This window comes from Marmota monax, unplaced genomic scaffold (genome assembly GCF_021218885.2).
Source record: "Marmota monax isolate L192 unplaced genomic scaffold, Marmota_monax_Labrador192_F-V1.1 WCK01_AAM20220418_F8-fsc00118, whole genome shotgun sequence".
Taxonomy (NCBI): domain Eukaryota; kingdom Metazoa; phylum Chordata; class Mammalia; order Rodentia; family Sciuridae; genus Marmota; species Marmota monax.
Genome location: NW_026695231.1, coordinates 3,005,838 through 3,032,389, shown reverse-complemented (window position 1 = coordinate 3,032,389; position 26,552 = coordinate 3,005,838). Strand labels below are relative to the sequence as shown.

The 26,552-nt window shown below is 32.6% G+C and overlaps 2 protein-coding genes across 5 annotated transcripts in view; one reads left to right on the top strand and one right to left on the bottom strand.

Annotated features, from left to right (window-relative positions):
- Window positions 1–3,093, top strand: part of Ush2a (usherin) — a 763,436-nt gene extending 760,343 nt beyond the window's left edge. The window contains exon 71 of the mRNA XM_046438452.2: window positions 2,939–3,093. Within this exon, the coding sequence (XP_046294408.1) occupies window positions 2,939–3,028 (90 nt within the window). The 3' untranslated portion in view covers window positions 3,029–3,093. The remainder of the gene's footprint in view (window positions 1–2,938) is intronic.
- A 3,597-nt stretch (window positions 3,094–6,690) lies between these two features.
- Window positions 6,691–26,552, bottom strand: part of Kctd3 (potassium channel tetramerization domain containing 3) — a 51,233-nt gene continuing 31,371 nt past the window's right edge. For 2 of the 4 annotated variants that reach the window (XM_046438451.2, XM_058577044.1), the window contains 8 exons: window positions 23,865–23,952; window positions 23,623–23,739; window positions 21,974–22,144; window positions 18,272–18,427; window positions 12,894–12,990; window positions 9,712–9,896; window positions 9,492–9,624; window positions 6,691–8,455 (listed from right to left, as the gene is read on the bottom strand). In XM_046438451.2, coding sequence (XP_046294407.1) covers window positions 7,894–8,455; window positions 9,492–9,624; window positions 9,712–9,896; window positions 12,894–12,990; window positions 18,272–18,427; window positions 21,974–22,144; window positions 23,623–23,739; window positions 23,865–23,952 — 1,509 coding nt within the window. In that variant the 3' untranslated portion in view covers window positions 6,691–7,893. Of the gene's footprint in view, window positions 8,456–9,491; window positions 9,631–9,711; window positions 9,897–12,893; window positions 12,991–18,271; window positions 18,428–21,973; window positions 22,145–23,622; window positions 23,740–23,864; window positions 23,953–26,552 lie in introns of all 4 variants that reach the window. The other 2 variants (XM_046438450.2, XM_058577043.1) reach the window with 1 other exon arrangement.

The following is a 26,552-nucleotide window of genomic DNA, read 5'->3' as shown; positions in this document are numbered from 1 at the left end:
TCTGACAGAGGGTTGATATCCAGAATATGCAAAGAACTCGAAAAGCTAAAAAAGTAATTACAAAAAGTAATCCAATCTAAAATGGGCAAATAATTTGAACAGATGCTTCTCAAAAGAAGAAATATAAATGGCCAATAACTAAATGAAAAAAGGCTCAATATAATTAATAATCAGAGAAATGCAAATCAAAACTACAATTTCACCGCATTAGAATGGTTATTATCAAAGAAACAAAACATTAAAAAATGCTGGAAAGGATGTGGGAAAAAAGGAACTTATATACTGTACATTAGTATAGCCACTAATATATAGTATATATTCTATATCTATCTATCTATATATATATATATCTCTATATATATATATCTATATATATATCTATATATATATATATATATATATATATATATATATATATATATATATATATATATATATATTTTGAAGGTGCCTCAATAAACTAAAAATAGAACTACCTATAAGATCTGTGTAATCCACTCCTGGGCATAGATCTATAAAGCATGAAGTCAATATACAAAAAGAAATACTTGTATACCACATTTGTTGTAGCTAAGAAAGGGAATCAGCCCTGGTGCAAAATATGGTGTATATATACACAATGACATATTATTTAGCTGTAAAGAATAATGAAATCCTAGCTGGGCATGGTAATACACACCTGTAATACCAGCTACTCAGGAGACTGACACAGGAGGATCACAAGTTCCAGGTCAGCATAGACAATTTAGAAAGATTTTGTCTCAAAATAAATAAAGGCTGGGAATGTACCTCAGTAATAGAGCATTTGCCTAGCATGTGTAAGGCTTTGGGTTCAATCCTCAGTACTGAAGGGGGAAAAAAAGGAAATATTGTTATTTGTAGAAAAATGAAGGGAACTAGATGACATCCTATTAAATGAAATAGGTCAAACACAGAAAGACAAGTTCTCTGTCATGTGGAAACTTAAAAAGAGAGAGAGAGAGAGAGAGAGAGAGAGAGAGAGAGAGGGAGGGAGGGAGAAAGAGAGAGAGAGAGACTGGAAGTAGAAGAGGATTAACAGGAGGGACTGGGTAGGGTCCTGAAGGAAAGAGGGAGAGAGCAGAAGAAGGGTGGATGGACATGATCAATGCATAATATACACATGTGCAGAAATATCAGTGAATTCTCTTAATCTCTATAATTATCCCTAATAATTCTAAGAAAAAAAGAAAAATTATACATGTGAATAAACAAAGACTCAAACAGACTACACTTCACTAATTTGGCAGAAGTGGACTAGAGATACTGGAATTGACCTAAAACAAGACATAAAGTTCAAGCACCTGTTTTACTAAAAAAAAAAAAAAAAAAAAAAAAAAAAAAACATCATTTTTTTCTAATGGTTTACTATTGGAAGAATCTTTACTTTAAACAGATTAAAAAGCCTCAGAAAAATCATGTTAAATAAGGGAGTTACTATTTATAAGCTTCGCCTTTCATAAATTCAGTGCAGCGGTATAAATAATTGACTCTTTGAAAGGTAACTTCATCATTAGCTATTTGTTACGAACCCCCTAGTGGCTGAAATGAGTAAAATCCTAGAACTTTCACCAATTATCAAAAGGTGCTATTAGCTGCCCAGGTGTTTGCTGGAGCATCATCAGTCCTTTGGTCTAGTTAAATATAAACAGCCAGCTAAGGATTTAACTTCTGTTCACTCCTTTGAGGCAGAATTTTTCATCTCTATTTCTTTCAACCATCTGCTTCTGCTTTTGGACTCTCCATCTTTCTTTCCCAATTTTTTACTTTTCCTTCATTGAACAGTCGAGGACTTCTATGAACCTTTCTTGATTTGTGGGAAATAATAAAGAAAACTGGCTCGATATTCCCTATCACCATCAGAAAGTATATGTCAGTCCTTCATGCTTGTTTAGAACAATTTATCTATCTACCAACACACATATATAATAGAATCATGAACTTGAATGCCTAAAACAACATAAACTATTCAATAATTCTATTGCAGATATAAAGTTTTTAAATGATAGGGATAGTTATATTAAGTTGAAACAAACAGTTGCTAAAGGATTATTTTTAGCATGTAAAATGGCAATTTTAATAGCTTAGGTGAATTATTTTAGTTAATCTTCATAAACTACAGGAGGTGTTACTATCATCTTTATCTTTATAAAAGGAACTGAAGTTTAGAGAGATTAGGGACTGACCCAAAGATACACAACTAATAAGTAATTTTTTGTAGGGTTGGGATCTTGAAAACATCACCTTAATATAGATCTTCCTTTTGTAACTATTACACTACATTGCCATTTTTGCTTGGTTTTTATAGTACTGGTAATGGGCAGTGTGCAAAGGGATTTAATGTAGACTTTTGAACTTGCCCAATACTTGACAAGTTTTCTGTTCATTATAAAATTATATAAACATTACTAACCCTATTCCATAAATACAAAATATGATGAGAGTAGAAAGCAATAAAGCATTATAGCTTGAATTCTGGCTCTTCTGCTTACTGTTTGAATTTAATCTTTTGTTTAAAAATTATATACACAGGCTGAGTATATAGTTCAGTTGTTAAGAGTGCTTGCCTCAAATGCACAAGGCCCTGAGTTCAATCCCCAGCACTACAAAAAAGAAAACAAAATTACATACACACAAGTGCATAAATATCCCCTATTTACAAATGAGAGAATAAGCTTACAAAGGTTAATACTTAAAAATGACATAAACACATTTTGGATTAGTCTGAATTTCATGTCTCTTCATGATGTGGTCTTTTCAAGAGGGTAAATTTAAAGAAAGGACTGTCTTAAACCACATCTTAGTGCTAAGAATAGGATATTAAATTCTGAGTACTTTTTATATTGATAGACTTATCAATTGACAGCAGATACTACTGAGAATAAATATTGTAATCAATGATAATTGGCTTACTTTTCAGTATGTGGACGAAGAGGACCTGATGAATGCCATCAAGGGCTTCAGCTCGGTGACCAAGGAACACACCACATTCACTGACACCCATTTATGAAGAATGGAAACATGCACAACACGGTCTGGACCTAGGACTGCAGAGGCCCTGTGTGTCCTTACTGCTGGTTTATTACAAATGAACATAAGAACATAATTTAAGTGCTGAGAAGCCACTATTTGTTATTTGGGAGGTTTTTTTGAAATTGTTCTCTAATAGTTAAGAAATGTTGCTTTCCTGGGGTCTCAAAGTAGGAAAAGTGTCTCTATGAAAATATTTCTTTTGATGACTTATTTTGTGTAAGATAAAGCATGTAATTTTCAGTAAGCTCTGGCAGTGGTGCATTGGTTAAATGAATAACTGGTGGCAATTTTCATATGGCCCAGAGCTGTTACAAATGAATTGTAGAAGTTGCTTGTTTAAAAAGATTCTGTTGAGAGGATGTTGCTGCTGTTCCTTCAATCAGCTAATTCCGTTAGGATTGGTATAATCTTGTAAGGAAATGATATCCCAATTTCAGGCCATGCTGAATCTCACAAGGAAACTTTGTACTGTTGATACTCACTTAGCTAACGATTCTAGTTAACAGCAGCATAAACTTACTCTCAAACATCTGCTCTGGCATTTACGAATCTGGAGAATCAAAGTAAACAATTTATATATTCCATTTGAACCACTGTTTTTATTTAACATATTTTACATAGTTTTGAAACTCCGAAGTACTGATTCATGGAATTCTGTCAATTCACTGAACACCACAGGACTCTAACATCCTCAACTTTTAGCTCATTTCAAATAGAAACTACTGTTCTACCTTAGTTTGACCTATATAAAAAATTAAAAAGTGAAACTTTATATTTGCTACTCACAATTTTGAAATTGTTAAACATATTTATGTGATTACAAAACTATGTGTTTGTATAAATATATATCAGATACTCTCTGAACTATATACCTTCCTTCCAGAGAACTTTCAGTCTAGAGTCAGTAAGAACAGATAACATGCAATAGTACTAATTTCTATGGTTAAAATTTTTTGAAACCTGCTCAATTTGGACTGGTGAAAAAGTCCTATAAGCAAGTCATTGGTGAAAGTACTATAATCAAGGAAAAACAATTTTTGTCATCAAAATAATATTGAAGATATTTAAATTTGTTCTGCCTGAAAAACAACGTAAGAAAACCTCTTTTTCTTCCTTTTAATGCTTCCAGGAAATTATTTTCAATCTGTTACACAACAGTCTGACAATACTTTGTAAATCTATGTCCAGAGGCAGTTTGATTTTTGCAAAGTTGAGCTGGCAAAAACTTCTGCAGGGATAACCTTACTTGTTCTGCCTAAAAACTATGAATTACCCCTCTGGTCCAAGAGTCAAAGACTGTGGACTTTTGTAGGTACTGAGACTATCCAAAATTGTGGGAGAGCAGCTCCTGAGAATGAGAAACTCCTAGACATAGCTTGCCAACTGTGTCAAAGCACACATCAGTATTAAACAGAAGTTCTCTGCCCCTTTATTACATCTTCTATACACAAATCTGAAATGATTGTGCATAGTTGGCAGTAGAATTATATATATATTTTTCCTCGCCAAAAGTTTTATACATAGGTTTGGCTAGTTTACGGATTTTTATTTCCATTTGCTGATTTTGGGTCCATATGTTGTTTAAAGCTAACACAAATGACCATTCACCAAGGCTGAATGTTGACCACATAGAAGCTACCTGTCACAAATTTGTATTCTTAGTCTACAGTTCTTCAAATGGGATTTTCAAGTCACAGGTGAACTCATAAGAGTTCATTCTTGTTTTTGAAATTTAATAGACTTTAAAGGCATAGTTCTAAAGTTGAAGAGAACACAAAACAAAACAGGAAGATTTATCTTAAATCATTCTTCACTTAATCATCTAATCACACTTTGTTATTACCCAAATTCAGTTAACTGAATTATTTACATTTGACCACCTAGGTCAGGATAAACAGCGGTTGTACAGCTTCCACCCAGAGTACTACCCTCAGCATACTCATAACTTAAATTTATTTCAGAGATTTTACATTTAATTGGTATTGAATGCCAAGCCTGATATACAAAGTTATGCAGACCTGAACCCTCAGAGATTCTGATTAAATTGGTCTGGGATGGGGTTAAGGTATCTGCACTTTTTAAAACTTCCTAATGTTTAGAACCAATGAAATAACCTGGAAGAAATCATGAAGAGCAATAAGTGGACTTGATGTTCCCTGGCCTACTGCTTTTCCCTTACAATAATCAATTCTCCATGAATTGCTATTCTAAATCAGATTCATGTCTTATCACTTGTACAGGCCACATTCTCAGCTTAATTTAAAAACTACCATGTTTTGTTATTCCTAATACTGTTTGATATGAGTTCATAGTTATGTTTTTGTAAGCTCTACGAAGAATTGTGTTTACAGATGATCTATTGTAATTTCCATTAAATGGAGAACCTAAACACGAATCTGTTATAGTACCTTATACTGATGTAAAACTCATGCTGGCATCCATATAAAAACAATTCATCTGGAAAAACCTGTAAAAATAAACAGTCCAGGCGAAACAATTCTGTAATAAGGAACTCAATTATGTTATATGAATAGTAGTTGATTTCCAAAGCACAAATATCATGTAAATTAATCTCAATATGGTTTGCTTAATAAATATTTAAATGTGAACCAAGTTTGATTTTATAAACTTATGAGAAAGCAATCTAAAAATCCTGAGTTACACATAAGAAATGATGATAAAAAGATGTACTCATTTAAGGAAATAGGATGCTATTGGTATAGTCTCAACTGAGGTACATTGGAATAAACTATGGTACTGTTTTCAAAATGTGAATCCCACCCACCAGATATTCACGTTCAAAAAACTGGAGGAAGGCTTGGGCAACCTTAAGTGTCCATCCTCAGGTAATTATGATAAAAAAGCCTGGATGAGAAAAACAGGAACAAAACCATTGGCTTTTCAAATGGGAAGATATGGATTCAAAGGTGGTTCAATAGCTGAGTTATTTTATCTTTTGTGAGTCTCAGTGACCTGTGAAATGAGAATACTTATCAACTGGTATAATTCACTACTTGGAAATAAGTACAAAATTAATTGAAAAACTTTTAATCATGAGAATTCTAATTCTGTTCTCACTATTCATCAATCATACAAAGTACAGATGCATTTTAATTTTTATTCTACTTACAACAACCTTAATGATATTGGTATAATGAAAAATTTAGGCAAGTGGGAATACTTTGCTTAAGGTTACAAGGTGCCAGAGTAGACTCAATTCTCTGCTAAGGTTCAATCTAAGGTTCAGTCTCCTGTAAGTATATGAGAAAAAATAAAATGGACCTATAATAAAATGCAACCCATGGTACAGTCAGCTAACTTTTATAATATTTTGCTATATAATAGCCCTCATTACTTTTTAAAGTTTTCTTTTAGTGGTAAATATTCCAATTTTTCCGCCTTAATTTCCTTAGTTGTCCATCCAGCTTCCACACAAATGTGATTATAATGAAAATGGCATAAGATGAATCCTTAGTGACTTTGAAATTATGCTTTGCCTAACCTTTTTCCTTACTGGTAATATAACTTAGTTTTTCTATATATTCTCCCTCTCCAGTTTCTTTTTATAGGAAGAAGCCAAAAAAAAAAAAAAAAAAAAAAAAAAGAAAAAAGAAAAATGATGTAGGTTCACTTCAAACAGAATAACAACTAAAATCATTGTGTCTAAATTTTTTTATTTGATTCAATTGATAAATAAATACAAGAGAATTTTTGTGAAACCACTGGTAATATAGTAAACTTTAAAGAATTTATTTCAATTTTACTCATTATATTTCTTGGAATGGGAATATATACATTCTTCAGCAATAAATGCTTAATGGTTTAAATTTGCACTTATCCCATTTGCAGAAACTTGAAAATCATTCCAATTAAATGAAAAAACAAAATTTTTTTCTCTAACAATTGAAATTATATCCAAAATAACACATTTACAATAGCCAAAACTTTCAGCCAAAAACCCAAATCTACAATCTCATTTAACAAAATGGCCTACATTTAAGTTATTTTGATTATTAATACTTTAAAAAAAATAAAAGGAAAGGTGGCTCTTAAAACAAGGCAGATTAGCAACTGAGTTTTCCCTTCTGGGCCCTCAAAGCTTTGCCTTTGATTATTATTTTTATTTCATCTTTTCTGAAATAGACAATTGCTCCAACTTGAAAGAAAGTTCACATGGACTTTTTGCACCATTTTCAGGAACAGCTCTTTCTACGTGGTGATGCATGCTAAGAACTTCCAACAATGAGAATCAGAAAGTGACCCACGATTAAAAAAAAAAAAAATCCTAAAAGTCTTACTACACAGTGGAATCTGGTATTCAAAATAATAGTGTTTTTTAATTACATGATATTTTTTCACAAACGTAGCACCTCATCAAATATCTGGTAAACACACTGAAATCACAATAAGGGTTGGGAGACCAACTTTCAAAAAGAATTGTTATTCACTTAAGATAACATTGCAAGACAAGTCTCAGGCACAATAAAGATTAGGAATGCAGTCTGTTGGTTCCCATGCTCCAGGGAATACTCCTCTGTATGGACACCATCCTATTAAGATGTGGTACTATGATAACAAAACCAACAAAGAGTAGCTAAACATTAAAATGGATACTGCTTTGCAAATAATCTGTTAAATGTGTTTGTAAAACTAAAAAACCTTCCAAAACATTAAGAGATATGATTATTTTATCTCCTTATTCCAGGTAATTCTGTTAAAAAGATAATAAATGACACCCAATTTATCTTATAAAGCCTCATTGTAAAAACTAATGTACTGAAATCCAGGAAAATTTAATTTTCATCTTAATTTAACAAAACTACCATTCATTTTAGTGAGTTTTCACAAACTGTACTCTTGACCTGAAGAATCACTTTTTTTATGCCTCGGAGACGGGGTGGTCTTTGTAGGGGACGGGGATGCAGTACCAGGCGAGTCGGTTCCTCCATCAGAAGTACTTGGTGATGATGCCAGATAGGGAACTTTCTTTCTTCCAAGGAATCCTCCCCCTTCAAATCCTCCTTTCTTCCTTAACTCTACTTTATTTTCATTTTCATCTTCTGATGACCTCTTCTTGGATTCAGAAAAAACTTCAGCTGTTTTATGTACCTCTAATCCACTATCCAATTCTTTCAAACTTCTGATTTCTGCTCCAGGAGACTTTCTCTCAGATATATTACATTCCCCTGTTGCCCCCTTCACTTCAGCTTGTATTGGACCCAAATTACCATTTTCAGGAACAGCTCTTTCTACATTTTTGTTCAAATTAATAGTCTGGAAGTCTCTATAACTATGAAAGCTCTCAGTCCTTCTTGCCCTTGCTAACAAAGGACTTTCTCTGTAAGGCCTCATGGAACCATAAGTAGCTGCTTCATGAATGGTTTCATGGTGCTGAAGCTGAAGGCTGAAAAAGGTTTTAAAAATTATAGTTCAGATTTCATTCACCTGCAATTTCTCAGGAGCATATCTCATTAATTAAACTACCAGTAAAAACATATATATAGTAATATTATACCCACATTTCTCCCTATAAACCTGTATTTATCAAAAGGGTGTGGTGGGTCATGCCTGTAATCCCAGCAACTGAAGAGGCTGAGGCAGGAGGATCACAAGTTCAAGGCTAGCCTGGGCAACTTAGATCCCATCTCAAAATAAAATAAAAAAGGGCTGGGGATGTAGCCCAGTGGTAGAGTGCCCCTGGGTTCAATCCTTGGTATCAAGGATTGAAATTTTTTTTTATTAAGCAGTCATATATAAATGTAAAATTACCAGCACAAATAATACCATAGATATATAGTTAAGCTAGACTTTTAAATATCTGGAGAAAAAAATAAAAATTTCAAAACCACCAAGGAATCAATATAATTCAGTTCTTCATATTTAAAAACATTTTGTTAATATGGGAAGAAAAAACAGGGCATACTATATCACTGTATTGAAATACATAGTGCCTAAAATATAAGATTATACAAGGTAATATAATCACTTTTGATTAATATTGTCCTGAAACAAGAATAAAAACTTATTTAAGCAAGGTGACATAGGATTTTCCTATTTTCTTTGAGTGAAATCTTAATCACACAATGGGCATTCCAATTGGCAGCAATTCACAAAGTAAATTAAAAGGCAAAAAGTGGTGACTGGGGTTAGGATGCAGAGGTAGAATGCATGCTTAGTACTAAGCATGAAGCCCTGGGTTCAATCCTCAGCCATAAAACAAACAAAACCCCCAAAACCAAAAGGAAAAAGAAAGAAAAAACTGGTTTCCTATGAAAAGAACCAGACAATGCCCAATGTATATAGATAAAGAAATTTGCTAAAATAGAAAAAAAGAATATTAACAAAGTCTGCACTGCTTTAAAAATATGGCTTTTAGAACAACTATGTGATTATGTCAGTTAATTTTCCCCCAAACAATCATACCCAGCTCTTCAACTTACCTAGAATTTGATTCTCGAAGGCGGCTATGCTGAACCACAGAAGTTGCTGGACTAATATTAGGTGTAGCACAGCGAGATGTGCTGAGATCACATTGATCTAGTAATTTGAGTAGTTCTTCTTCAGTTGGACCACCTACATCTTAGGAAAGCAAACAATCATTATAATCTCTGATGTTAAAAGCTTGCCCGGTGACAAACTTCTTTCCATGTGGGAACCTACCCTTATCTTCACTTTTATTAACCATATCCATAGCAGTGGTCAGATCCCACATTTGAATGCTGCCATTTGTATGGCCTGTGAACAAGTAGCGCCTTGGCCTTGAGCCCATCCTACTGGATCCCTCACATTCTCTCACTGTAAATGAGGATATTGTAGTACAGTCAACAGCTTGGATCTCACATATTCTGCAAAAGACATTGTACAGTTAAAACTGGGGGAAGAAATAGCATCTTAATAGTTAACATGTTCTGTTCTTATTTGCAAAGATACAGTTGAGTACACAGAGGTCAAAGAAAGTCAACATGAAGAAAATTCAAGTTTTGTTTCTTTGACACTAGAGAAAACAATGTATAAACTAACAGAAAAAAAGCAATACCTTAGGTTAAAAAAAACAGAGCTTTGATGAGAATGAACAATTCTTTAAAAAGAAGCTGTGAAAAAAGAAAGAAAGTATGATAGAAAAGATCTTTTTCAAGACATTAAAATTTATATGCAAATTTTAAAAATCTGAAACCAGGAAAACTACACCTCTCTATAGAGACAGAGATAGCCAATGTTGTATTCTCCATTAAGACACTCCTTATCAAAGCAGTTTTATAGCCATTTATTGATTTTCAAAAAGGATAAAAGAGCCTGAAATGGAACAATTATTATCCACCCTGACAAATGAGGAAACCAAAGGCTAATGTGAGCAAAGGATTTTTCCCAAAGCCATAAGGGTTAGATGAATTGTAATTCAGTGAATTATTTATCTCAGTTTACTTCATAACAGTGTTTGAGGCACTTATTTAAAAAAAGAAAAAAGAAAGAAAGAAACAATAAGTACCAAGCAAATGTAAGGTGAAAATTAAGGAGGAAGAGGAAATACCATCCAAATAAATATGAGAAACATAGTAGGAACAGAACGTGAAGCTTAGGTCAACTTCCTAGTAGGCAAGGCAAAAGGGGGCGGGGTGCGGTGTGGGGAGGGATGCAAATTCCTACATGCCCATATACAAGGTGAAACAGGCTATTCTAGTCTCACTCCTGATCTCAAGGAAAATGCTTTTTTCACCAGTGAGTCTGAGGTTTGAAACAATTATTTCCTAGACATTAGCAGATTAAGGAATTTCCCTCTTTTGGTTTAATTAACAGAATGGTTTTTATTTATTTATTTTTAGTTGTTAGATGGACACAATACCTTTATTTATTTTTTTTTAAGTGGTGCTGATCGAACCCAGTGCTTCACGCGTAAGTCTTGTGCTCTACCACTGAGCTACAACCCCAGTAGAATTTTTAAAAATCATAAATGTGGGCTGGGGATGTGGCTCAAGCGGTAGCGCGCTCGCCTGGCATGCATGCGGTCTGGGTTCAATCCTCAGCACCACATACAAACAAAGATGTTTTGTCCACTGAAAACTAAAAAATAAATATTAAAAAAAAATTCTCTCTCTCTCTCTTTAAAAAAAATCATAAATGAGTGTGTAATTGTCAAATGTTTTTTCTATTTATCAAGATAACTTTTCTTAATACTGTTAACAAGGTGAATAACATGTATTTTTTAATAATATTTGTAAATTGATTTTTCTTAAAGCTAGATTTTTGTCTTATGTTTAAAATAAACACATCAACATTTATATATGCATGAAAATACAAATGATTTTGCTTTTTTTTGTATAGGATAGACTCCTTAGGATATGTCTTCAAATTTTTCTACAAGTATTTCCTTTCATTTTACTTTTCCCTGTTTATAATCCCAATTCTCTTTAAATAGCACACTTTGGTTTACAAAAGCTTCATAAAGGGCTGGTCTTCTATTTGATTCTACAAAATAACTTCTGCTTGTTATTTTAATAACTATAGGACTTCCTTTGGAATGATACACTTAAAAATAAATAAAATTTGTTTTATCATGCAAAAATTGCAGTTGATTACATAATGTCTGAAATAACAGAGAGGGTGATGTGAAAAATTAATATAGAGATATACTACATTATCAGAGCATAATAGTTTAAATAAACATTTGGCAGCTTCTTCAATAAATATGCACTGAACACTAAATCACAATGATTTATAACATGCTGAAAAAAGGCAACCAAGAAATTTTAAAAACATCAATAGCATAAGTAACATTAAAAAGAAAACTAATAATGTGCTTAATGACTCTTGAAGAGGAATTTTAGTTTCTTCACTTGTTTAACATGCAAAAAATAGTTTTTAAAGAAATGCCAATCTGAGGTTACAAATAATATTTTAAAGGAAATAAAATTTCAGTCAATGCAAAAGGAAGAGAAAAACTTCTATTGAACAACTATTATAGTAAGGGATTATGCAAGATATTTCACATTTTTTGACTCATTTTACCTTGTCACATTACACCATCAAAATAGTTGAACCTTATTTTGTAAAGAAACCAAGGCTAAGAAAAACAAAGTAACTTAAGCTTATAGCCAATGAAAGGAGTGCCAAAATTAGAATTTTATTCATCTGTCTGTATCAAATTCTCTGTTCTTCACTTAATGTTTGAATAGAAATCATTTCTGAAGATGAAATCAGAAGAATACTGCCAGTATCATATAATGATAACAGCAGCATTCTCATTGTGCAAGTCAGGAGGTAAATACATAAAGGCAGCATTCTTGTTCTCATGGAGACAATTTCTTTCTATATTCACGTAGACAGAAGGCGGTAAATGCTATAAAATACGAAATGAAATGGGTGCTAAATGGTAAGCTGTGCCAAGATTATGCAAATTATAATTATTATTGATCAAGGTTTAACTGCTTTATCATTTTTATTCTACAAGGGAACACTATCAGAAAACCTGTAATATATTTTATGATATAATGTATACAATTTGTGATGAGATGGGAAATATTTACATTCTAGAGTGTTTGCTTTCTTAAGAAAAAATTGAATATTTTTAAGAAAAAATAGTTATGTTTGGACATGAAAGAAGTTTACTATGTCCCTTTTTTTTATTGTATCACTAGCTCTTCCTACCTGTCCACAGCATCTGTAAAAATCTTAATGAATCTTAGAGAGTAAGTGCTAAGTAAATTGTTTTAATGTTAATTTATAATAATAATAATGAGATAATGAATAGATGTCTCTCAATTTTTCTATTGCACTCTTTCATCAATATATATTATGCCATGCACTCTGTAAGATAGCATTTCTTCATCTTTAGAGTAAAGTATTACCTTTTCCCAGTAGATGAAAGTCTCACAAATAGTTTGTTAGTGATGGGAACAACTTTCTGGATAAACACCTGTTGATCATCTCGTTCTCCAAAAGGCCCTTGGTCATACAACAGAAAATGTCAAAAGAAGTTAATTAGAATGTAATTTAATTTTACAATAGGAACATTAATATTAATACCCCTCTACCAAAAAGAATTTCTCACATTACTAGTTTAGCATTGAGTTTCAAGTCAAAATCAGACACAAAAATTCAACAATTCAACTTGCATTAACATTTTTAGAATACACAATAATTCAAAATTATATTTTATGTACTAACACTATAAAAGCTGAAGGCAATAGTCTGAATAAAGAGCCACATTAAACAGCATTAGAAGGAGAGCTGTTAAAATATTTACTATCTTTGGGGATGTACTTAGATTCTTTTAACTTAAAAAGGGGATATGGAGGTATAGATCAGAGGTAGAATGAATACACCCTCAGCATGTACAAGGTCCTGGATTTGATCCCTAGCACTAAAGCAACAACAGCCCCCACTCTACCCCCCAAAAGGGGAGAGAATGTACAAAGTCAGTCACTTCATGTATTCATTTTACTTTTCTGAAAAGCCAACATGCAAAAATCAAAAATATAATTCTGTTTAACGCCACTAAACAGAAACAACTTCACAGAGTAATTGGTAAACTAAAACAGACATCAGCAGCAAAGTGTAATATGAAATCTACTTCAGGTTGAGTATCCCATATACAAAATGCTTGGAACTAGAAGTGTTTCAAATTTTGGATTTTTTCAGATTTTGGAAATTTGCATATACACAACAATGAGCTATTTTGGGGATGGAACCCAAGTCTAAATATGAAATTTGTGTTCCACATACACCTTATACATTGACTAAAGGAAATACTATATAATATTTCTAATAATTCTGTACATGAAATAAAGTTTCATGGTATAGGATTTTCTACTTTTCATGTTGGGGCTCAAAAAGTTTTGGATACTGAAGCATTTGGGATTTAGATTTTTGGAATAGGTACACACAATCTAACAAAGACAGATTCAATTATTTTCACTTTATTGTACTGAGCAAGGCAGGTACATACCTATTATATTTTAGAAAAATTCTGAACAACAACATAAGAAAAACTGTTAATATGCAAAACTTAAAGACACAATTTTAATAAATGTCTTCCTATTATACTCATTAGCTAAAGTACCAATTTATTTTCATATGAAGCATAAGATAAACAACAAAAATTTTAAAGACAATAATCCAAATTATCTCATATGAATCATGCCTATTTAATAAATGAAATATCTTTATGAGTAGTACTTTATTTTGCTTACTATGTGCCATAGTGTAAGTGCTTTATTCATCAAGTACTAATTCACCCTAATAATCATAATAACCATGTAAAGAAGGTCATATTATTATCACCATTTTACAGATGAGTAAAGTAAAGCACCAAGAGACTAGCTCACCAGAGGTCTCATAGGTCCTCTGGGATAGAGCGTGTTATGATTTGGATGTGAGTTGTCCCCCCAAAAGCTCACGTGTGAGACAATGCACAACAGTTCAGAGGAAAAAATGATTGGATTCTAAGAATCTTTGATTTAATCTTTGATTTAATCCTCTGATAGGGATTAATTGAGTGGTAACTAAAGTGGTAGGGTGTGGCTGAAGGAGGTGGAATTGGGGCATGGCTTTGAGTATGTATTTGTATCTGGCAAGTAAAGTCTCTCTCTCCCCTTCCTGATCACCCTGATGTGAGCTGCTTCCCTCTGCCACACTCTTTCTGCCATGGTGTTTAGCCTCACTACAAGCCCCAAGGAATGGAGCTGGCCTTCTCTGGACTAAGACCTCTGAAACCATGAGCCCTCAAGTAAACCTTTCCTCCTCTACAGTTGTTCTGGTCAGATCCTTTTAGTCACAAAATCAAAAAAGCTCACTAAAACACAGCTTGAACTCCGAGGAGCCCAAGCTATATGGTTCCAGGCTGCTGGCTCTTCACTAAACTATGCAGTTGCTGAATTATTGGAGAACCTTCTGATGTCTAAGTCTATTAGGAATGATAGTCCTCATTCAATAACTGTTAACAAAGTCAAAATAGTAAAATAGTAATGATGAATAAAATACGTAGGACTGAGAAGATTATGGAACTGTATCTTCACTCCCCTTAAACTTTATATTCACATTAAATGCTCCCATAACCTAACTGTTCATACCTTAATCATCTGATGACCTCAACCAATATATAGATTCTCCAAACTCTCCCAAATTGGCACCTTCCTTGGAACACAAAATAAGCTCATATCTTTTCTATTTTTGGTGGGGAGACAGGAAGAGGAATCAAAACTGAGCTCTGAACTCCCTACTTGCCTTTTAACTTTTTAATTTCATGGTCAACTCCAATATCTACTAATCCACTACACACTTCAATCTAGATTTCACCCACAGCATTCTCAACTGTGTTCCACTGTTCTGTTTGTCCATCCCTTACATTATTTATTTATTAATTTTAAGTATAAGAGGAAATAAAACTCTCTCTGCCCCCTTTATTTTAGTGGGCTTTAAAGTTAATTCACAGAATTGTTTGTTATTTTTATATTCACATTACACTTGTTTTCCCTGAACAATCCCTACCAGAGCTTTCACTGCTTATTATTATTTCGTACTGAGGATTGAACCCAGGGGTGTTTAACCATTGAGCCTTAACCCCAGCCATTCTTTTTTTATTTAGAAACAGGGTCTCACTGAGTTGCTAAGTGCCTTGCTAAGTTGCTGAGGCTCACTTTGAACTCTCAATCCTCCTGCTTCAGCCTCCCAAGCCACAGGGATTACAAGCATACACCACCAATTCCAGCTTCACTAATTCTTAAATGCTGATGACTCATAAACATAATTTCCAGTAAGGTCTCGTACCCTCATCCCTTCATATCATGGAATATCCACAGACACCACTGCTCAAAATATATCATCTAAATTCACCTTCCTTTTCAAAATAAGCCCCACTTTCTATATTTCTTTATTTCAGTTAACAGAATTCAGTTACTTCATTTCCCAAGTAAGACCCCTGAGTCAGCTTAGACTCCAACCTCTCTTGAACTTACCACATATGATCAATCACCACCATGCCCGTTAGTTTTTTTTTTAAATATAATTTTAGTTGTCAATGAACTTTTATTTATTTATATGTTGTGCTGAGAATCAAACCTAGTGCCTCATACATGCTAGGCAAGTGCTCTACCACTGAGCCATAACCCCAGCCTGCCCTTCAGTTCTTACTGAATGAGTTCTTTTTTTGATAACTAATAATGGGTGCCTTGCGTCACAGTTCTCTAAGCCTTCTTGGACATGCACATGAAAAATGAACTATAACACTAATTAGGTATCACTGTCAAAATTCTTCATAAGCTCCCCATTACTTATAAAGATAAAATCTAAATTCCTAAGTTTATTGTACAGAAAGGCCTTCCATTATGTGGCCTTTGCCTATCAACCCAGTCTTATCCCTATATTCTATAGTCCAGCACTTAATGACCTTTTTGACATTTTCCAAACTTTCCAGGTTCTCTGGGCCTGTGTTCTTTTAACATGTTCTTTTTGTTCTAGCATAAATGTTCCAACTCTAGAATCTCCAAAATCCAACAAAAACCTACTCATGCTGCATGTGTCAGTTCAAGCACTAAGACCTTGCTAAAGTGTTCTTTATGAATGTTAGTTTTCATCAATGCTAAGTAGGGATAATATCTACTTCATATTATCGTCAAGAAGATTATAAATATACTGTTGCTATCTCTGCTGAGTGCTTTTAGCTCCTTGCCCTTAAGCATAATTGCGCAAAATGCGATTGTTTTCTTTTTATTCCCACTGCAAGTACTATCAATTGATTTTCACTGTCCTGTATTTTTTTAGATTCCTAACGCCTGGAGAAAAACTACTAAATAATCACTTGTTGGATTAAAAAAATTCAAACTTCCAGTTCCCAGCAACATGTAGGGAAATAAGATCACACAGCAATTGCTAAAACTGAGGCAATGAACATTATTTTTACTAAATATACTAAGAGTGAGGTAGTACAATTGTTTTAAAGCATTTTGAAATCTTTACTATGGGAACATATTCGTAAATTTCCAGTATATGTAAAATTCATAGAAAATCAATTCTAATGTACTCCTTTTTATCGTTAATTTTCACTTACATAAAATAACTGGAAAGGTATATTAGGTAACCAATAGCTTCTAGAGAACTATTGTAGGAATAGTAAGATACAATTACACATACAGGAGATTCTTTCAAATGAGCCCTTGTGGGAAATAATCTGTCTCCATGATGACTCTGTATATGTATTTGTGTGTATGTGAGTTCTCATTCATAGTATGTATAGTATAGAGACAAATACGATTAACTTTGCATGCCTTTTACTGAAATCAGAGCATCAATGAAGACATAATACATTGTTTCCTAATGAATATTATAATGCCATCAAAATAACTGATTATTTTAAAGTATCAGCCTTTTTCTAGCTGCAAATTTTATTTTCAGATCAAATAAAAATATTAAAAGTTTTTGATGGTCATCATTGTACAAAATACATGTAGGAAGATGTGAATTTGGTGTCAACATACCTTATATACAAACAGAGATATGATAAATTGTGGTATAATGTGTATTAAGAATTGTAATGCAAAAAAAAAAAAAGAGTATGATGGCAAAATTTGGCATGAACATACGTTATATACAGAGTTATGAAAAATTGCGCTGGAAATGGATAATAATGGATATAATGCATTCCAATATTGTCATGTATGTAAGAAATAAATTTAAAAAAAATAAAAAGTTTCATGTATGTACGAAATAAATTTTAAAAATAAAAAATAAAAAAGTTTTAATATCAAGAATGGAAGCTAAAATAAAAATATTAAGTTTGAAATGTACACAGATATTATAGTTTTAGTTATAAACAAAAGTTGCTAGCATTTGAAGATGACATAAAGTGAGGAAACACTAATAAGATAAAAAATTTGCTCTTAACTTTTTTTTTAAATTTTAGTTTTAGATGGACATAATAACTTTATTAATTTTTTTTACGTGGGCTGAGGATCAAACTCAGTGCCTCACACGTGCCAGGCAAGCACTCCACTACTGAGCCCCAGCCCCAGCCCATCTTATATAACTTTTTAAACAATGAAAAAATACTTCAATATTATAAATGAATTCACAGAATCTAATGAGAAAAATGTACTAAAACTGTTTTGAGTTTCAAAATTGAAATAAAAAATTCATATTTAAAATTTATTTTTAGATTTACTATAGTTGATATATTTCTTCTGAACTATCCACATAATATTTGAAAATTCCCCCAAATAACCTAACTTACCTATGTCATTTCCAGAGGAATAGCTACCATGACTTTCTGTCTCCTCCAGAGACAATATCTTGAATGATGCTAAAGGAGTGGAACCTGGCTGAGTAGAGATCATTCCTCTGAATCGTGTTACTGTCCATGTGCGGACATGATTATTATCTGCACAGACTAGAAGAGAAAAAGAACACAAAAAGGTTACAAAGTACAGATTATAAGGGCAGTACCAAAATCACTTTTTTAAACACATTTAAGCTTTTCACTATGATATACATTAAATAGATCTTAGTACATTTTAAGTAGCAAATGACATATTTATCATAGAATTATACTCAAATTGTACCTAGCTGAAAAAGGTACAAATATAAGGTAGATCACTAAATATATGGTTTCTTATAAAAATAGACTGTAAGGTTTAAATATAGGAAAGGTTAAAGAAATGTATACATACGAGAAAAAATACTGATTATCCAAGAAAATACTGATTAGCCTATTCTTTGGTCAAACTACAGAGTTAACAGTTGCTTAGCTTATTTTTTAAAACTTAGAAACTGTTTCTGCTAATATTACTCAAATGTTAAATAGTCTAGATAAAGAGTTATATAAAAATTATTATTAAAAATGATATTTGTCAAATATAGGAACAGGAGCTATTTATTGCCTACTCATAGTTATATAAAGGAACATCAAAATTCTATATTAGAGCTCAGCATTATTTTTGAGAGTGTGCTTTAAGAAACTTGTTCCAATTAGTCTGTTTTTTGAATTTAAATACTATTCAATGGATATGTAATGAGATATTTCCTAGTCTATCTCCATTTTTTTTGTCTGAATAGGTACTCTATTAAAAATTTTACATCAAAAAATAATATCACTATTGCTTACATTTTTGGTATGCCTTTGTAAAAAAAATACTAATTTTTCATTTATAATGATTTTTGAAAATTTGTTAATGTTACAATGAGCTACAAACTCATCAGTAAACACTTATAAAATATCCCAAACTTCTTCCATATACACATACCATTTCCTACTGGTTTCTTATAAAATGACATTCCTTATGAAATATCAGTTATGTATTTTAAACCACACTTTAGAAAAATGATCTAGTTTTAGCAAACAGCAACAAGTAACTTCTGATTATTTTTTATTCTGATGCAACAAAATTCTCATTTCTCAGAGAATTTTTCTGATAAAAAAAAAAAAAGAAACATTTAGTTTCAGACTGTTTAATCAGTTACATGGGGAAAAAATTCCTGATTTTCACTATTAAGTTTACTGGGATTCAGAAAAATAAATACCTTTGGCTGACTCAACTGAGTCATAAGGACAATTTTGTTAATATTAATTAAGTAAAATTTTTTATTTCAGAAAGAAAGTGATTACATTTACACTGATATCCATCAGGTAGCAGAAAAACATAAATATGAATACATGAAGAACTCAAGATTTTTGAGTAAACTAGATAATTTTCTTGATTAGCCTATTTAAATTTCAAACCCACATGAAATTTTCATGTTAAAATACAAATTATAACAAGCAGTTCTTTAGCATCACATCCTACAATAACATTACAACCACCAAAATAACAGCAACTGCTACTATCTCTAAGCATTGTCATTTAAATATCACAACTACTGACAAAATAGTCTATATTCTCACAGAATTAAATTGCCTTATTTTATGCATCTGTTTATGCACATGTGCCAAGGACTGTGCTGAGAAAAGGTGAGAGAACAAAAGTTCCTACAGGTAGAACCTCCTTTCTTGAAGAGGGAAATAGGTGTTAAATGAACACATAAATGATCAAATGATAAGTCTTCAAAGAAAACAAACTATTAGAGAAAGTTACTGTTGATAGAGGTTTAGCTGATTTGTACTGGTGGCCAATGAACCCTCACTGAGGAGGTATTTGAAATGAGACCTGAGTAACAAGAAAGCAGCCAAAACATATCCAGAAGCAAAATATTTCAAATAAAATGAATAAAGAACAAAAATTCTAAAACATCTTTAGGAAACAGAAAGGTCTTGAGCAAGAGAAACATAGGTGGGGAATTAGGAAGCAACCTGAAAGGTAAATAGGATCTAGAATAGGAAAAGCCACACAGGCAATGGTAGAAATTTAAATTTATTTTTAAATACAATAGGAAGCCATTGGATATCAGGTCTGGATTATATTTCTAAGAGATATTTCTGCCTACTGTGTGGAATATGTACCACAGAGAGGCAAGATAAAAACATGTAAGAGTTGACAAGCTGCTACAATAACCTAAGGAAAAATGATAACAATGTGAATCACTAGACTGGTAGCAACAAAAAACCATCAGATTTGTGACACAGGATGCAGCAAAACCAATATAATTTATTGTTGGATTGCATGTACATGATGGAAAACATGAAAGAAAAAATCAAGAGCAGTTCCTATACTTTTTTAAATAAATGAATAGATAATAATATTTTAATACTTGTATGGTTTTTTGAATCAGCAGCTAATCAATCATTAAAATGTTCTGTTTTATCTAGTTTCAATTTGAGTTGCCTATTAAATGTAATCCAGTGATACAGACACTAGGTACACAAATTTCCACTCCCTGGATGACCACAAGTCAAAGAAGTATGGGGTAACTGTCAATATAGATAATAATTACTACTCAAATCACCAGATAAGATAAGTAAAACAAAAATCCTCCAGGGAAATCCAACATTTAGCAATTGGACAAAAGAGAAACCAGCTCCCCAGTGGGGCAGGTGAGTGTCAGATGAGTATTGCTTTATGAAAGCCTGAAGTAGAGACTGTTTTAGGAAGGCCTACTTACACCCCAAGCAATCAGACACGTGAGTTCATTTATTCATCCATGGACAAGATTTTGGCTCCACTTGGTGTTTGATCATACAGAGAAAAACGTATCACCTTTTAGACATTCTTAAATAAACAAACACATTGTGGGAAAATGCTCATAAAAATTTTAAGTTGGACAGGAATTGCTGTACAAAAGAGGTAAATGTTAGACTCCTCTAAAAAGCAAACTCGACTGATATACCTAACACATTATTCAAGAAGTTTTTTTAGAAATCTTGTATACAACAAATTTCTCAAGGGAATTTTACTTTGTGATCAAAAAGTAGTACTTGTTAAACAACAAAATTAGTATCCAATTTTCATATATCTAGGATCCAAATATGTGACTATATAAAATCATTTAAAAATTTTTATGGCTATAAGGAGCCACAAACCCACAAAAAATATTATTTTTTAAATAATCTTTTTATACAGTCTACTAATTCTCAATATTTTTATGATGATCAAACAGTAAAATAGACATCTAAATCTACTTTAGCATTATAACTGGTTGATAAGATAATCAACCAAATTTATATTAAAAATTAAACTTATAAAGCTTCTAAGTAAAAAAATTCAACAGGGTTATAAATATTTTCAAATAAAATATACCATAAGAACAAAATGTTAGAACAGAGAATAAATAAGAGATAAGATAGCTCCTAAATCTGTATATCCTACAACCAGGCAAAGTCAAAGAAATCTAAAAACAGTCATAACATTTCTCAGTTATTAAACTTTTCTATCATTTCTTTTACTATATTTTCCTCACATAAAACTCTGCTAATAGTCTTAGTTTGTAAGAGTATAGAAAATAACGCACAGGGCAAAAGTTCACAAGGGGGAACTGCTTATTGGTACTAACAGAATCACTTTACCAGATACAAGATGCTTCTCTGACAGCATGATTTTTGTAACAGGGCTTCGGTGAACTGTGAAAGTCTGAAAAAGCTGAGGACCCGACCCAACTGTCTCTGGGTGCTGTACAATCACTCGTACTGCTCCAGAACTTGTACCATAGGCAATCTCAATCCAGTTACCACTGACACCTACACAAAGTCAAAAGTCAACACGTGGTATATTAGGCAAAAATAAAAAGAAAGTTACCCTTGCGAAGTTCCCTGTGATATCAGATGCAGAATAGGATTCAGAGCTTATGTGCAAAATCCACTCAAAGAAATCTTAAGACATCTCTGCCATCTTAAAATCAATATTTTCTTTACAAATCTTTTCTAACACTTGCTCCAAGATAAATTGCTCACCTCTTCCCTTGTACTATACATTAGGTTCTATCATGGTAATAACACACTAATCCCACACTTTTTTTTCATGTATACCTGAGTCTATTCCTTATTGTTAAGAGACTGAATCATAATCATTGTTTTGTCACCTTAAAGAGTGAATGAAACACAGAAGGGACTCAATACATGTTTAAAGAATTAGTAAGTCTGCAATGCCAAGACTGCCACTAAAACAATATTCCATATAACTTCTCACCTAGAATGAACATCCCTTTTACTTGTCACAATACTGAATCATTCTTGAATAATCAAGTATTAAATATACTACTTAATACTTAACAGTTTCAAAACATTAGACTATGGAATAAATACACTCATTATATTTCTTATACGGCTTCTTCTAATGATGTAAGGTTCAGCACGAATTTAAAGACAAGATGGAGCTCAGTGACCTAAAACAAAAGTGCTTTGATTTATAAAACTTTCCTAGTTTTATCTCCACTTATAAATTAGATTGGGGGGGACCCACACCCCATTCTATTATTTCTAGAGCAGGGGCAGGAAAACTTTCCATAAAAGGACAAATAGAAAATACTTTAAATTTTGCATGCCATACTGACTCTGTTACAACCGCTCAACTCTCATTGAGACAGAAAAGCAACCATAGACAACACATAAAACTTTTAACAAAAACAGCTGGCTGGGGCAGCATTCCACAGTTTGCTGACCTTTCTTCAAGAGCAATATAGTTTAAATCCTACTACAATTTCAATCCCATTCATCTGTTACACTAGAAAAATTTTTTCACAATAGAGGTCATTCCTTTAATGAATTCAAAAATTCTTAACATTTACAGAAGCAGTCTATTAATTTTATTACAATGGCCTCTGAAAGGAAATCGAAGTTATACATATTTAACTTCTAAATAAAATGTCTTTTTCCATAACTTAAATTTTAAAATTCCCAAGGTGGGTTGGGTGTGTAACTCAATGGTAGAGTGCTCACTTAGTAGGCATAATGCCCTGGGTTAAAATTAAAAGAAAAAAAATTCCAATTCAAACACATACTCTTCAAAGATTGCTTCACTGGTGTTGCTGCTGCTACTATTAATAAATTAAAGCTCCTAATTTCAAAGCAAAATCAGTTATTTTAATACCAACATAAATGCAAAAGAACAATAAGAAAGCACCAAGTTAGTTTTACCCAGCTGCATAGTCAACTATAAATAAAAACACATTCTCAAAAGAAATTTACAATAAATTTACAATAAATGGCCATGTACTAACTTGTTTTGGGTGTGAGGTAAACACTCAGAGCAGTAATAGCATCATTTGAAGGATCATGATAGAGTTCAGTTACAAGAAGATCATTATCCTTCATTCGCAAAGGGAACTTCTGCATATCTAAAACATAAAAATTTTAAATAGCAATAAATAATATATCTATTTAAAATTTTAAAAGTAATGTTTTCCTGTTTTCACTTAAATAATAATTAAAATAGGAGCATTTTAAGTGTCTATATACTTACCTATATAATATATTGATCCATTGTTACATCCCAATAGGAGGAATGACCCAGCAGTGTCATAACTAGTTATAGGAACAACGTCTTGAACCTAATGTGATGAAATTATTAGATGTTAAAAGTAATTATAATTTCTATTTTCCACTCAACTTCCTCAAAATTTTGATTCTTTTGATAAAAAGCAACAAATACCCAATTTTTGTAGAGCTCAGAAAATAAACCTTCTTTATGTACACATGCACACACATATGCCACAGGGAACTCTAAAAGCCATCAATATAGTTTCTTTTAATTTTTTTTTAAATTATTTTTCCAACACTAGCATTCTGCTTTCTGAAGTTTTATGAATATCTCCTTTTGCTGCATGTGGTCACTAGATCACAGCCCTCTGGAAATGGAAGGCCAAGTCTCATAAGAACCTCTGAGCCTTTCTCTTTCTGAGATTAAATGATCTGCCCAAAGTCACAGAGTAAGTAAGGAATAGAATTATAACTAGTAAACAAAGGAAGTGATTTTTAGATGTTATTAGATCCCTTGACAATTTATTCTCTTTTCTGTGAAAGGTAGCATTCACTATTTTTATTCTCCTTACTAAAGCTTTTCATCTATTTTCTAGGAAATGACAGGCATACAAAGTCTCCTATATTTGTACTGGAGTAAAAAATAGATCTTTCAAACCAATCAACCTAGTTTGCAAACTAATAACTGCCTATATATATGTTAAGATAAAAAACAAATGACATGAGTTTTATTATAAAGCAAACAGAACACAAAAAATTAAGTGGCAACAAGTGAGTTTAAAATGAATCTTCCCTTTCTATAGCCAAGTCAGAAAGGGATGTGAACTTCATAGTTGACATTTAAAGAAATATCAAATACCAAGTTTCACATACAAAAGTCAAAATGAGATTTTTTTAATGATTTGGAATTTAAAAATGTTAAAAGAACTTTTATTTGTCATATTTGGTTTTTATCTGAAAGGGTAAAGCCTAAACATCATCTGTCTAATGAGTGCACTTTTATGTACCAAATATTATCCAAGAAAACAACGAAGAACTTAAGTGGAGGTAAGGGACGTGAGAGAAAGAAAAAGAAACAATCATAGAAAAAGAGGCATGAAAATAGGATGTGCAATATAGTCACGAGGAGGGAGGAAAGACTGTCATCTCAGTATTGGTGAGAGCATAGGCCAACAGAGTGCTCACAGAGCAAGTGGAATCGGAAAATGAAGTCATCCAAGAGTGAGGTAGAGAAAGGGGAAGGGAATGTTTGACCCGACAAGTAAAAAAGTACAGAATCCATTTTAATTAAAAAATAAACAAATGAGAAAACTTTAAAATAATGATTCCTCTAAGCCATTCATATACAAGACGTACACAGTGTCATGATACGAGCCACAGTAGAAATATCTCTGCAAAGTACCACATCACCACACCCTAACTCCAGGTCAGGCTTTTCAAAGAGCCAATGCCAGCATGTCCTGTAGCAGGTGGACACTGTAAACCTTTCAGTGACAGGAATAAAAAATACGCTTTTATGCCAGTGAACCATTTTCTCACCTCAGGCAGCTGGAATCCTTTTAGCTCCAGCAGCACTACAGGAAGAATTTTAACTCCTACCCCAGAAGTGGAAAATAGGGGCAGATAAGGCCATGAGATTCCTCTCCCATTAGATTAATATTTCAATGAAAGATTGGGAGCAGCCTTGAGCTTCCCAAGGCTCATCTAAGAAAACCATTTTTATCATTTGTTCTCTGGGAGGATGGGCTCTAGGATTAGCACATTCTTACCTCATTTACTGCAATCCTTAATCACATCCTGCTTTTTTCCCACATCTATACCTCAGTACTGGTAGAACAGAGAAAGTAGAAGATGAGTAGGATTACAGAGAAGTTAGTACTGCCGAGTGTAAAAATAAGGAGAGAGCCATTATGGGGCCTCCTCTTCCTTATCTTGCCAAGTCAAGTAGGAACCAGAGAAACTTCACTGCTCAGTACTTTGGGTTCAGTCACATAAGTCACAGACATAAATTGGAAGTGGATTTTTATCTCCTCAAGAAGCACCCAGAAATCAACGTTAATTTCTTGGTGTAAATTTAAGTGATTTAAAATTTAGAAATAATGTTTATCTTTTCAACAGTATAAGGCCCCTAGAAACGTTTGTCCACAATCTCTATCCTGGTAAAAATCATTATTTTTATAAGTATGTTTTTACCTTTATCTATTACTTTTTAAATAATCACTTATCTAAATTTATCAGCATACCAACTTCTTTCCTAACCACTGCTTACTGAGTGACACTCCTTCCCCTTCAAATATAAATAATAATCTTTATCAAAAAAGTATTTCTTTAGTCCTTTTATTGAGGATTACGTTCATAATAATTTTTATGTTCATAATAACCAGGGGCTATGAGCTCACTTTCCATAGAAATCATTTCTGTGGATGTCTTATGCGCCCTCTTTTGTAAAAGTGTCCCATTTAGTTTTGTATTTACATCTAGGAATGTAACTGGTCCTATGTGAGTTTCTCAAATTGGAGGTTTTATACCACAAAGGCATAGCTTTGTGCTTTAATTCACATACTTGTTTTCCTAATTTGAATATTTTGGTTTGATTTCTCATGGAAGGTTTCTCTCTGCACCACTACTTTCAATCTAACCAGACACATGTAAAACTTTCTTCCAAAAATAT